We start from the raw sequence: 14,525 nt of genomic DNA on the forward strand, positions 1-14,525 counted from the left end.
TGCCAACTGCTCTTATGCTCATTCACAAAGCTTAATCAAACTGCATTATCTCCTGCACAGCTTGGAATATCTACGTTTACAGCAGCAACTTGTTGTGGACCCACTGTTCCACGTCTCCACGCTGGAAACTGATGGTTATGGGTCATGTTTGAGCTCGTAGTTGCCTTTTAGTCTTTAAATACCAACAAGCAGTTTTATTTCTGTTTTTATTTGAAATAAAGAAACTCTAACATGATGCCTCAACTCCAAATTATTGGTATGAGATAAAAGCAGAGACAATCATCAAAAGAAACAAGAAAAGTAAAAAAAAAAAAAAATGTGATTCAAGTCCAATTACATGACTCAGCTCATTGAAGTTTGTGCATGAGCTTGAATGTGTGTCTGTGGGTCGATGTGTGTTTTTGAGTGTGGGGGGTGGACGGGGCTAAATGCAACCAGAATTAACTGGTTTGGGAGACAAAAGGGGGCAGCAGTGATAGAGGGGGTGCAGGAACAGGAGACAGGAGCCACAACTTTTCCCCTTTCTACAGCTGACAACTAGACAAGTAAGTCCTCTCTCTACATTTCAGTTCTCTCTTTACATCAAATATTCTGAACTGTAAGTACTAAAAAAAAAAAAAAGATTTGGTTTCATTGTGTACAGTTTATTTGGACCTCTCTTAAAAACATTTGATTAATAGGTATTTAATTGTGGTTTCAGACTCTCAGACTTCAAATGAATTGTGTTTTCTGTGTATGTGCTTTTAAAAAATTGAAAAATTACCATTTTTAACAACAGCACTAATTTCAAATGTATTCAAAACTGTGCAGCACTCTGTCCTCGTCTTATCATCTACCCACTGGGTTTTATTAGTCTTTATGTAATTGGCCCATTTCTGAATCTCAGCCTTTTTCAAATACTGCAAGTCGAGCTTCTCTGTGAACTCTGCAACACTTTGTGTGGTGTGTGTTCTGCTCTTATTTAGGAAATTTAAGGACGTGCAGGTAAAGGTGTGTTTTAATACTGGACAGAAACTGGATTTAAAAAAAAGGCTTTTTTTAAAATGGCTGCTTGTGTTGTACTGTAAGTACCTGGAACATTTCGTGTGTGTTTTGTTCTATAGGTACTGTGCGTGGGCAGATTTTAGTTTTTTTTGTTAAGCTGGGAGTTGTTCATGAGCCCCTGGACTGGTGGTTCCTCGTGGCCACGTCGACACTGAAACTTCATCATCTATGGGGATCAGTGAAGTACTTAAACTTTATCTGGAGCCCATTATTGTGGTATCCAGCTTGAAGACACTTTGGACAGAAAACATAAATTCAAGTGCTGTTTAAGAGTTAAGTCTTGGTTTTGTTGTTGGGGGTACAGGGTAAAGGTTGGCCAGAGTTCAAACTGCAGGGGGGCCAGGTGGAGTTTAGGTCTTTTTAAGAATTAGTTCGGATGGGTTTGGAAAGTGGGAAAAACTGCCCACGTCAGCCTCTGACTGTAATTTGGATTCAGAGACCTCTGGAGTTTCTGACGCAAACAAAGAAAAGTGATTAACACCAATAAGTTAGTGTGTGTTAACAGCCTGAGATGTGTTGCTAAGGGAATGAGCTAAGTCAGACTGTTTTAGTAGCAGCAACAAGTATGTGTGCAGTTCGTCTCTGGTCATTGTGATTAACTAACCGAGTTTCGTTTTATGTCTTTTTGCTTCCTTTGTCTTTTTTAAAATGATTTATACTGTTATAGGTGATGTCATTTGAAGCACTGCCCTAAAGTATCTTCCCCTTTCTCCTCCCTCACGACCAAACAACCACCCAAAGTGTAATTCGAACCCTGGACTTGTAGTGGAGCTGGTTAAGGAGCAGGAGAATCCATTATGTCAGTGAATGTTATGGCAGAGATGCAGATAAAGTGAGGTTCAGCGGCCACGAGGCAGATCAGAGTGAGGCAGAGAAAATGACCTATTATTAGTTTGGCTGTTTTTTGCTGACAGTTTGGGCAGAAGAAAAGACCTGTGAGCAACAACTAGGAATTATACTACTACAGAAGTACATACAGTACACTAAGTGCACTACTGCAAATTCAGACTTAGAGAGAACAAGGTCTTTATTTAATAGATGTACATGTCTAAGCTTTATTCAAACTGCTGCCTATGTTTTTTTAAAGTTAATATAAATACAGTTCATTTTCTTTTAAAGTACTTTGTCCATATTTACCTGTTATCTCGATATATTCAGTATAACGTCAATGCACTCATACGGCCGCATTAACTGCTCTGCAGGCTCTGGAGGCACTGACTTAAGATCAGGTGATACGGCTGAGCCTATACCTCAGGCCCCTATCGTGCCAGCTGATATTGTGCTTTAGTGGAGCATATTGATTTACGGTTCACTCATGTTTGCCCAGGGCAGCTGAGTGGAGGAAGATGGGATGAGAGCTTCCCACATCAGACAGAAGTGGCTGGTGACTCCATTAGTATTGGGAGCGACACATAACAGTAACAGTCACAGTGGAAAATCCCTCAGTACCATTTACCAGCCAGGCTCACATTTACACAACTGCAGTGTCCTCACAAATAAATAATAATAAAACATGTTTAAAAAGACAGGACTTTCATTTTAGGACCTGGTTGATCCAAATACTGAAAGAATATATGTATTTATGTATGTTTTTAGGTCAAACGCACACTTTTCACAAGTCAATCTCTGCCTGATTAATAGATGTTGCAGCTTCTTATTTATTGTAATTAGATAAAGGGAAGCATAAGAGCATAACAACACAGGAAATAGGAGAGCTGGGTTGGTGCTAGATCTGGGTCCACTTTATAAAGTTAAAGTTACTAAGATTACACAGATAAAAGTAACTAAAAGAATTCAACTTCTACTGCAGAGCTCACCGTCCATCACCGTCCATCTCTGTCCATCTCCATCCATCTCCGTCCATCTCTGAACCTACAGCTCCCATTCAGCTTTTATTGGACTGAAGCTTCTCTTGCGTGTCAGGAAAGTAAACTCGTACTTACAGGTGTGATCATTTGATTAATGATGTGAAAACATGTCCTGTGTGAACAAGGTGTTACTTATGGACGACTCGGAGAGTATGTGCATGTGTGTGTTATGTGCACTGTCTCCCTAATTATGGGTCTCAACTGCTTCCCCTGTCTCCGCAGTCTGTCCGCCTGCTGTAGTTAGTAGGTCAGACGGGGTCCAGTAAAAAGTCATTTCCGCATGGCTGCTTTTCAGAATCCCTAATTACAGAGTCAACAGCAACACACACGCACACACACACACACACCCCTACATCCCTCCTTCAGACCCTAAACTTTGGACGTCCAGGGAGCAAAATGTGTCCTTTTTCTGAGCACACTTTGTTTGTGAGATTAAAAAATAAACATAAAACATAAATTCACACTATGACGCTTTTATGATGAGACTTGTACACGTCTGTGTTTGGCTTCAAAGATCATCCGTGACTGCTGCCAGATCAATGCTGAATGTGTGTGCAGCTGAATTCTGGCTTTGCAGAATTCAAAACGAAACGTTGTTCTAATCCTAGTTTTTCACTAAAGCTAAACTAAACAAAGCAACATCTTCTGCAACGGGAGACAAGGAGAAAGACATTTGCCACAATGACCCACCTTTCTTCACAGAGGAAACAGGAGCAGGCTGCCATCCCAGAGTATCCATGGAAACTATTGTGCCCAACACTGTAAAGGAACAATCAGATTGAACTTGTTTGTATAAATGGTATTTAAATCTGTATATCTGTATCTCTCTGTGTGTGTGTGTGTGTGTGTATCATAATGTGGTGTTGACAAGTGGCACTTAAAGCCTCCTGACTGAGCCACAGCAGCCCCCCCCCCCACTCACTGCTGGAGATATGAAACACAACAGTGTTTTCAATGTTGTGTCCACTGAGCTGAGTCAGCACTCTCACTCTATAATGGTAGAGTTCATTTCAGAGCTATTGCATCAGATTACAGTGGGTGGAGCTGTACCTAATCAACAAGGTACAGTACCACGCTGGTAAATGAGCCATCTGACGAGCACCGAAGCCTCCAGTGATGTCTCTGTAATCTCAGCAGCCTACGGGTCGTACAGCTCAGCTGAGTTAAAACACTATTTTAAAGCTGTGATACTCGATGTTTTAGTCACATGGAAAAACTGAGTCGGCTGGAGAAGTGACAGCCTTTGTCATGTTGAACCGTGCAACTGATTGTGGCTTTTTCCTGGAGGCAGTGCGGTGTGTGCCAGTGTCTGTGTGAGCTGCTAAAAGCAAACGTTATAGGAGGTATAGTAAATCTGAAGGGTTCAGTTTAATACACTCAAAAGCTGAAACCCTGAAACTAGTAAATAGTCACTGGTTGTATCCAAATGTGACCTCTGTCATAGACTGAAGACTTTTTCACTTGTTCTTTTTCTGTCTGACACACTCAGTCCACCGGAAATAACCTCTCTTACCACCACAACCCTCTTTTCTGTCTTCTTTCGTGTTCATAAGAACGTCAGGTTTCAGGTTTTATTTTTTGTTTATTTATATATTTTTCTGTTTCTGTCGTATGGCAGATAGACCTCTAGGCACTGACAGTGATATTTGGAGCAGAAAGAAAAAAAGCCACTTGAGGGAGTTTGGAGTATCTGTTGACCAAAGGGTATTCTTTCTGCTACCTTCATTCCCAAACATAGAAATGACTCATCTTTAAAGTTTGTGTCCTGTTTTATTTTATCCTTGTGAAATGATAAACATCAAACAGCCCCCCCAAAAAGATCCCCCCACTTTAAACCAGTAACAAGAATAGATCATGTGAATTAGAGGCTGACACCATCGTATACAGTAGAGTTTGCAGCTTTGCCTTCATAAATATTCAAGCGTGTAAAATAAAGGGAGGAAAAATGCAAACAGACACACAATGTGATTTATTAAGCCTGAAAGTGATTTGCGGTGGTTGGGGTTGCATCTGTATTTAATACCTTTGAAAGCATTGTGCAATCTGCTTGTGCCTGGAAGGCTGCTGTTAGGATGCAAAGGACAAATGAAAGAATGGGTCCAAACCATGTGTTTAACACTCCTGTTAATGTATTTGAAATCCTTGAAGTCCTATTTGGTGCAGCTAGTTGTTGAGGACTCAACCCAAAGACCAGCACACAACTGAGTGGAGGGACGCAGCTGTTATGAGGTTTCATCTGCATCTCTTTAAGAACTAAGTCCTATGTTTAATTCACTCGATGAAGAGAGCACGTGATCAATACGATCTGCTGACTCTGCTTTCTGTGCAGCCAAACACCAAATGAGACCAAATGAGCCTTTTATGCAGTTGCTAGTTTCCCGAAAACTACAGGACTGATCTTTCCACAAAGCGTTTCTTCCTGTAATAATGAGACTTTGTGGCTGCTGTTGCTCATCAAAGTGATTATTAACCTCTCTGACTAACAGCTTTAATTCTGTTTAGTACTGTCTAAGTGGGATCTAATAAATCATCATAATGCTGCAACATGACTAACTTATCAACAACTTCCTGAAACAACATCAAGGGATGAGCTCAAATCTCTACTTTAAATTCAATCTCAACACTTTTTGTTGTCAGATAAGTTAAGGTAATAAGCAGACCTGACCAACACCAGCAGCTCCCAGACACACATGCTTGTCTTACACACATGTCTTAGCAGGTAGCACGTTGGCTTCTGTCCAAACAGCGTCATTCTCTCACAATCTTCTCTCTCTTGATTCCGCTCTCCAGCTCTTGGTGCGAGACCCTCATTTTCAGGCTCTATCTCGGGGCTTCACGCTCCACCATCAAACGTCAAACGAGGAATGAAAAGAGGGAACAGCACCACGCCATGAAGATACATGAGCACACGGGTACAGAACAATGCAGCCAGCTATCAGCAGGCCGCACAGACAGGGACTCTGCTCTTTGTCTTGAGGCTGCTCCTGTTTTTTTCCTATTGTCTTGAGCTCGTCTCGGTCTCGTGGGTGTTTTTTACTCTGATTTGTTGGGATACTACAGCTCTTCTCCTAGAATTAGTCATATTCTGCTCGTATCTGTTTGTGTAAACACGGTGCGGTGCAGGTGTAAACATGAAAAATTCATTATGAGATATAATTGGGTGAATTAATCATAACTCTGAACGTATTATGGGCCATTCTTTTTTTTTTATGGTATGTATTCTGTAGCATGGCTCCGCAGCAAACAGCAGCTCACCATGACCCACATGGGATGCTATTATAAATGTCCCAGCAAGAAAATACACTTCTGTATATTTAATGAAAAGTGGTGCACAGATCAGGAATTTAGGGTTGAAAAGTTGGCTGCACACTTGAACGCTTCCTTTTGTTTACCATTCAGTTCGGAGAGGTTTGCACAAGCCTTGTCAAACTGCCAGCCAAGTACACGAGAAGCGTGAGGGAGAAAAAACAAAAGAACAAATCAGCTCATTTCCCTTCACGACTCCCACTGGGTCGTTTAAAAAGTAAAAAAGCCTCAAACTACTGTAATGTTAGAACAATCAAATGATACCGTTGTTGTGGCCCATGTGAGAAATCCGCTGTTGTTGCATCACTTATCTTCTGGCTGCTAAACAAACAGCCCCCTTAAAGTTTAATTATTAAACATTAAAATAATAATATTTTTGGATTTCTAACATATGACAATAAAGGCAGGCTGACATGATTCTCCGTCCTTCGCCGACTTAGCAAAGACCCTCGACCAAGCAGAGATTGCACCACTATTTCCCCTAAAATCAAAAACAACAGCGTGACAATCTGAAAGGTATCATTAAAAGTCCCTGTAGAGAATTATCGCCCGACCTGCAGCTCCCCTCAGCTTCGTGGAAGCTATTTTCACCTCGCTGTTAATCTGCTTGGCCCCAAAAACTTTAGTCTCCCCACTCTAATGGTGTCACGCTTGGCTACAGCAGGCAACTGTTTTCAGAAGTAAAGCTCCAGAGACCCTCCGTCCACTACCTGCACTACTCAGCAGCAGACAGCGGACACAGTTAGAGACTAGCTGGCGAGCAGAGAGCAGCATTTAGCAGCTAAAGAGACGGATGCAGGGTCTGTAAAAAGTATTGACCACTCGGGAAGTTTTTTTTTTTTGACACTTATTAACTGAAACACAGCACAAACCGAACGTTTAATGTTGTGGTGGACACAGGTCAGCATTAGAGGACGGCCTGGGCTGAATTTGAGGAAGATTGAATGGTTCCCTCTTGACTCCTGAATGACACGGACGTGTGTGTGCTCCAGCTGACTATATATTTGTTTGGTTTAGTCATATTTTAAATTGTAATCATGCCTTTTTAGCCTAAAGTGGAAGCTTCCTGATCAAACTCGAAACCAAACCCCAGGGCCAGCATCAATCATTTCCCACGTTCATCCCCGTCCTTGTTTTAAAATGCTTCAACATCTAAGGAAAATGTCTTAGTGATGAATTCAACTTTCATGTGATAAATATGTTTTGTTCCCTTTGCTGATACTACTACTGATCCTGGAAAAGCTTGGAGTGATTTCCTCGTGGGATTCTGCTGCGTTGCTTTTCAACTCCAGTCCCTGGACAAGTTATTAGAGTAGCAGTACATAATTGCAGCCTGGTTGGTGTGTGAAACCTCTGCTTCACCATGCTCCACCAGCTTTGCCTGTACTCATATAGAAGAAGAGACAGTGTGGAAAGAACTTTTCATTAGATTTTAAGCATCTTGGGCAAGTAGAAAAATCCTTAAACAGGTTGAAACAGGTTCATACTTGACATTGTTCTTCATGGTCACAAGATGTGGCTGAAAAGTCCTAAGAAGATAAGTAAGCGAGTTTTTCAGTTTCAATATTAAAACATGTTAATAGACAAAGTTAAAGTTGTCTTTCAGACTAAAAAGTTTCTTCGCTGACTCACGCTATAAGAACTTTTTCAGTATGCTCAGTATAATCAGATCATGAGTGAGACCCTGGGGTCATCCAGTATGTCTGATCCTGCCGGCTAGTGAGGCAAAGTTAATGATTGTTAATAATGTCTGCTGGAAAGCTTGAAGACTTAGCCCAAGATGAAAGACTTTTGTGGGTAGAAAATGTGTTTGGCATCGATCTTCTGGTGTATTTTTATCCCATGTCGAAATAAATAATCATTTCTTGGAGTGTGATGTGCAGCAAAACTTAAAGATTTACAGCATCACACACAGAAACCCGCAGTGAACCGCTGGTTGATATACGTTTGCTGGCTACTGGCTTTTCACCACTGGTGGCTGCACCTGCAGTGTTTGGCTCTGATGTGTCGAACTCGTGGACGCATGTAAACTATGCACCTACTTCATTTCCAAAAACACATTGGATGAAATCTCTGATGCGCTGTCCCGACCACTTTTTCATGCTTCACTCTTGTTTATTATGCAGTATTTTGTACTTTGAAAGTTTTTATTTTTTAAATTTTTTATAACACTTAATGATAACACTTGATTTCATTTGATTATTTTGACACCTACACATCCAGAAAACGTCTCTTTGCTGTCAAACTGAAAACAGATCTCTATAAAGTAATCTAAATCAATTGAAAATGTAAAACAGAAATGATAAACCTCATTTCTAGAACATTTTCTAAACTCTCAATATTCCCAGTAAACAGCTCTACATCAAAAGTCTCTTCACACGTATTTGGCACCTTCCACGGAAAATAGTCCGGGTGGTCTTTTTCATTCTTGGCACAGTGAAAACAGGCTGAAAACTTGAACTCTTCTGACCACAGAAAACCTTTCCACTGTCTTTTGGTCCATCTGAAAGGAGCTTGAGCCCAGAGGACTCGGCGGTGTTTCTGCACAGAGTTGATGCATGATGCAGCCGTGAACTGTGTTAGTTGACAACGAGTTTCCAAAGTACTCCTGAGCATGACGGATTCATGCTAACATAGTTTGAATATAGTCACTGAAAACATGTTTTATTTTGTAAATGAGTCTAAGAATTTAGGGATTAACAGTAAATCATCACTAGTGCAGCCGGATAGTTTAAGAAGTCACATTAATACTTTAAATACATTAATATCTGTGATGCCTAAGACTGGTCTGAAGGAGTTACAAGCTTCCACGGCTGAGATGGGAGTTCACGGACATTCAACAACTGTTGAACTGTAGAGTTTTCCAGAAGAAGATAGAAGGTTGTGTGGTTTATGAGGGGGTTAGTGTTAATGTACATGTGCTATAAGCTAATTGGGCAGGATGTTGGTGGTGGATGAAACGCTTGCACACCTACAACTTCTCTCTGTCAGGTGGAGTGTGAAGTGTCCAGTGGCTGCATGAGTCAGAATAGACATTTTACAGTTGACACCAGGGATTATATGTGACGCAGACCGTAGCTGGAGATGTCAGATGGTTTACAGTGAGTCCAGTTGACCTATAAAACGATATGTGTGTCTTTTCTTGCATAAAGACAGCCAGCGTCCCAGAACCTCCCGTTGGGTTGCTACAAGCTGCGATGGTGAAAGTTAGCGGAGCAGATAATAACTTCACACTAAATAATCCTGGGTTGAGGGTCAACAGTTATTGGTTAACACTTAGAGTGAAAGTGAACCGTTTTAATGTGTGTTTTCTACAGGATGAGGGCCGCGCTGCTGCTGCTGCTGTTAGTCACACTCATCAGCATCAAAACAGTAGCTGGAGGGAAAAACAAGAAAGGTGAGATTCTCCATTTCCATCCTCCTGCTCTTTCTGTGTGTTCCTGAACTTCTTTATTTTGACATTATTGTAATTTCATTTCATTTAGTTTATTTGTACTTTTATGTTCTGGATACATATCTGCACACTGAGGGCTGAGTCATTACTACATATACTGCCATGTATAGGCCCAACAACACAAAATCATTATTGATGGCAAGATTTGTGCCTTTAACATTTGTATGCTTTGAAACGAGTTGAAATCAAGTTGATGCAAACATTTTATACGCCGTTGTGAACAGTCCACCAGCAATCTCAGTGTGGACTGCAGGTTGGAATAATATTAACTATGTACAATAACTAGTTGATAAAATCTCTTCTTTTCTGTTGATAGAAAAAACCAAACCCTCGAAGTCTGGGTCAGACTGCACTGACTGGCGCTATGGAAACTGTGTCCCTAGCAACGGGGACTGTGGACCAGGGTTTAGAGAGGGGTCATGTGACCAGCAGACCTTGAGGATGAAATGCAAAGTACCGTGCAAGTTGAAACAACTGTTAGGCGGTAAAACGGACAGACACACACAAGCACACACACCCACACACCCACACACACACACACACACACACACACACACACACACACACACACACACACACCACACACACACACACACACACACACACACACACACACACACACACACACACAGCAATAGTATTTCGTAGGGCTGGTGCAGATAAATTAAGAAATGCAAATTAAAATATCAGTGTAAAGGAATCTGCTGCCCCATTTATGTGATTGTAGTTTTTGTTATTTTCCAAAAGCCTTTCAGACACGCAGCTCACACTGTTTGGAAGATCGCACAGAATGAGAATATGACACAGTGGAAGCATCACTAACACATATGATGCAACGCTGTGCATCAGCTCTGTACACACGCACGTGAAGCTACGATACAATTTTAGTTGACAGTGTCGGCAACAATTCAGCTCTAATTGATTCAGTTGTAAACGTGTGACACTGTTTCTGATTCCTGAAGCTTGCACACTGAAGAAATTAGCTTTTATTTTTCTTTAACTCTTAAAACCAGTGTTTGTTTGCATTATGCTTCTAAAAGCAGTGTTCTAGAAAAGTTTACCACAAACGTTACGTTTAGGATATAGAGCTAAGTCTCAGTAGCACACATACAGCAGCATTGCAAGAGAAAACACATCCATCGAGATTTAAAGAAACATCTTTACAACTCCAACCTGAGGAGGAACCCTGAGCTTTAGGAGTTGTTTTGTATAAACCACACAGAAAGTGTTTGATAAGTTAACATGAAAGTATATAAGTGCGAATATTTAAATTAGTAATGGTTCTTCTGATTCCTCCTCTTTCTCCCTCTCTCTCTGTTCTAGATGGCTGTAAGTATCGATTCACTGATTGGGGAGAGTGTGACCAAAGCACTGGCTTGCAGACCAGAACGGGGACGCTGAAGAGGGCTCAGAACAAGGCAAAGTGTGATCAGAGCATTTCCTACTCCAAACCTTGCCCTAAACTAAGACGAAAACCAGGTAAGACTGACAAATTCACAGCTGAATGCTCATCTGAAGCCATAATTGATGTCATGTCTTGGCAACATATTGATGGAGTCAGTACTGCATGATTAAGCCATTGTGAATTTCTCCTGTCCCTCCACACTGTAGATCTTTTTTGGGGATTGCTTGGGCCCTGAAACACATGATTTTGTGAAAGCTTTCCGAACGTTGAACAGATTGAAATCAAAACATATCAAACAGTCTTATATAAGTGTCCCCAAGAACTTTCCTCCAGCACCAACCTGCATGAAATTGCCGTGAAGAGTTGCAAATTGTAAACAGAGTTGCAATAAAGATGTACTCAAAGTTTAATCGTATTATCTTTTCTACTCTGCAGAGCCTTCCTTTTCACTTGAGCTGAAATTCCATTCCACTTTTTAAGGCCCAGCTGAATGCCGTATTCTTCTAACTTGCTAATAAGAGGTTTGAGTGATATTTGTGCTCGTCTTTGTCTTTTTTCCAGGAAAGAAGAGAAAAGGCAAGGGCAACTAGAAACCGCCTGTCGAGAGGAGTCTGTAGGGACAGACAAGAGTCTTCACACTTAAAGAACAAACAGAAACACAACACTTGTCTCTTCCAAGCAGTCTGTCCTCTCCTGTCTGGACAGTGGACACAGCACTTAGACTTACACATTTACATGCACACATTTTGAATCTTCTCCACACGTTCTCAAGCATTGCAAACACAGGGCTTTTATTTTTGAATAGCAAACAATTCATCACCTGGGCTTAACATTAAATGTGCAAACATGCTTTGAATGTCTACATTAGGACTCCTTAAGTGTCCTGTGACCTTGTAGCCGGGCAGCGTTGCTGATCTGAACATTTTCTATAATAAATCTTCCTTTAGACAACAATATCTCTATAATTCTATCCACCCTGGTTATCCAGTAGAATTTCACTATTTTCACCCTGAATATTGTAAAAACTTTCTCTAATTTTCACCAATTTTGACTTTTATCCCTTCAAACAGTGGCCTTTCTCTCTCTCTCTCTTTCCATTTAATTTTGTTTATTAAAATTGAAGAACATACTCTTACATCGTGTCTCTTTTGTATTTTTTCTTGAACTTTCCCCTGTTTGCTGGACCAGTGACCGTTTACTAGTCACTAATATGAACAAACAGTGTTTCTAAGCTGATAAAAGACAAACAGTCATGATCTTTACTGAGCACACCTGTTAAAAATACACCGATGGTGGAAAAGTAAGTGAGGTTTCTGTTGTGTTGCATTTAGCCCGTCAATTAGCCTGTTACGGACTCAAGGTTAGAGTAAAAAAAAAACCTTACACTCAGACTTAAAATAATAAAATCTTTGTCTTACTCGTCACTGTTGTTGTCACTGACAGTGTGTTGCTGTCACACACACACACACACGTTTGTGGTTGCAGTGACACAGATTGTGTGTGGTGGAGCATCGCAATATTACTGATAGTGGGATTACTGACTGTCTGTTTTTCATGCATGGACAGATCTCATCAAATGAAGGTTAAATCAGAACAAAGGCCTGTGCTGGACTGGACACGTGTGCTGTGACCTTCTTGACTACGAAAGTAATGAAGCTCTAAATTGTAAGGAACAGCACAGAGGGTCCTTTTATAGCACACGCCCAGAGAATGAGACGTCTCGGCATGTGTCACCGGACAAACCTCAAGGACTTGTCACACTCTACATACAGGAGATCTTTATCCAAACACACTGAGGGTAATGACATCCTTACTGCTGATGATAAAGATCATAGAAAGACCCTGTTTAAAAGTGAGGTTTTGTGTTTGTCCTCCACACGTTGGTCTTTTGTCTCCCAGTAGAGTGGAGCGGCGTGTGCGATGTGAAACAAATAGAACTTGATCACTGATATTTATTCACATTGTTGGGAGCGAAATGACTAGAATTACACATTGTTGTGAGTGTGATCTTCACTCCTCATGATGCATTGTCACAATAACAAATTAAAATGATAATGCACTGTTGTTGCTAATGCAGAAAAACCTTTTTTCCCAACCTACAATACAGTCGTGTACACATGCACATTCACTCACACAGCCTCGCTTGCACACACACACACACACGCTTACGCACACCTAGCGTGCCACTCTGCCTTTGATGTACGTTAGAGAAGAAAGCTTTCATCAATAAATAAACAGCTCCCTCCAGCTATGACTTATTTCTGCTGTCTTCATTTCATCCACTCATTTACATGTGGCTCAGCCTCACAAATGTACTTTATCCCAGCGTTAGTGAAAAGTCTGCTTAACTTTGGTTTGTTATTTGAAGCGATGCTCAAATAAAGGTTTTTATATTGAGGAACCATACGACTCATCCACAAAAGGCATTTGAGCTTCGGCGTTTGATTCCCCCTCTGCATGTTTTGTTTTCCTGACATTATTCTGCTTCGTGTTCAGCGTGGCAGCTGACAGGTAGCTAACCTGAGTATCCTGGAGCTCATTAGGTCAGATGGCAGATTAACAAGGTGATGCAACATGATGAGCTTCATATGAAACATACAGTACGGGGGGTTGTCGAGTCCACAGTACACACAAGTACCAGGTTCTTCACCCCCGCTGCACAGCATCAGATAATGACACTTCCCACAATGTCAAGTAGTGATGATTTGTAAGTTGTTTGGTGTCCCAGAGCTGTTTAAGAAAGTTATTCAAAAATGCTTTTTGTTCCTTTAAAGCAACTGAATGACCTCTAAAATACTTTTGCACACTGCACTTTGCAATTTTTTATTTGTAAAAAATAAATAAACTCATGTTTAATTTTCTTTCTACTTCACAAGTGTATGCCACTTTGTGTTGGTCTTTCACATAACATTCCAATAAAATATATTTATGTTGTGTTACAAGCCACTGTATATGGAGAACGTCAGACCTGCCTTCATCTATTCCCGGCCTGATTGTTGTAACTTTCTTTACTTTAGTCTTAGTCACAAGCAAATCTCACAGCTCCCACTAGTTAAAAATTTCACTGCTAGGTTTTAATGAGCACTAAAAAAAGGGGAACACATAACCTGGTTATTATTATTATTACTCAGGTTTAAAGCTCAACCTGGACTGATTTGCAATATATTACAGATCTCATTCAGGTCTACAAATCATTTACTCTTTACCGTTCCCAGGTCTGAGTTTCTCAAATTAAAAAACATGTTTAGAACCCCAGTAAAAGAGAAAATAAATTGATTTCAAAATATATTCAGGAAAAATAGCTCTGTTTCTCTTACATGAATGATGTGCACCAATGGTATTCACAAGCTGAAATAATCAGTGTATCCCAAAATATCCAAAGGTAACAACAGAGCTAAAAGCATCAGTAAAGGAAAAAGAATACCTGTTAGAATAAAAGAGGAATCGA

General features: G+C 40.6%; 1 protein-coding gene across 2 annotated transcripts; it reads left to right on the forward strand.

Moving 5' to 3' along the window:
* The first annotated feature begins 457 nt into the window (after positions 1-457).
* LOC113163145 (midkine-A-like) lies at positions 458-12,212 on the forward strand. 2 transcript variants are annotated; one of them, XM_026361505.1, is made up of 5 exons: positions 458-545; positions 9,536-9,615; positions 9,989-10,156; positions 10,996-11,151; positions 11,639-12,212. In XM_026361505.1, the coding sequence occupies exons 2-5, from the start codon at positions 9,537-9,539 to the stop codon at positions 11,665-11,667; spliced, it is 432 nt and encodes a 143-aa protein (XP_026217290.1). In that variant the 5' UTR covers positions 458-545; position 9,536; the 3' UTR covers positions 11,668-12,212. The 2 variants fall into 2 exon arrangements, with proteins under 2 accessions (XP_026217290.1, XP_026217291.1); XM_026361506.1 differs by having other exon boundaries at positions 9,989-10,153.
* The last annotated feature ends 2,313 nt before the right edge of the window (positions 12,213-14,525 follow it).

This window comes from Anabas testudineus, chromosome 2, assembly GCF_900324465.2.
Source record: "Anabas testudineus chromosome 2, fAnaTes1.2, whole genome shotgun sequence".
Classification (NCBI taxonomy): Eukaryota; Metazoa; Chordata; class Actinopteri; order Anabantiformes; family Anabantidae; genus Anabas; species Anabas testudineus.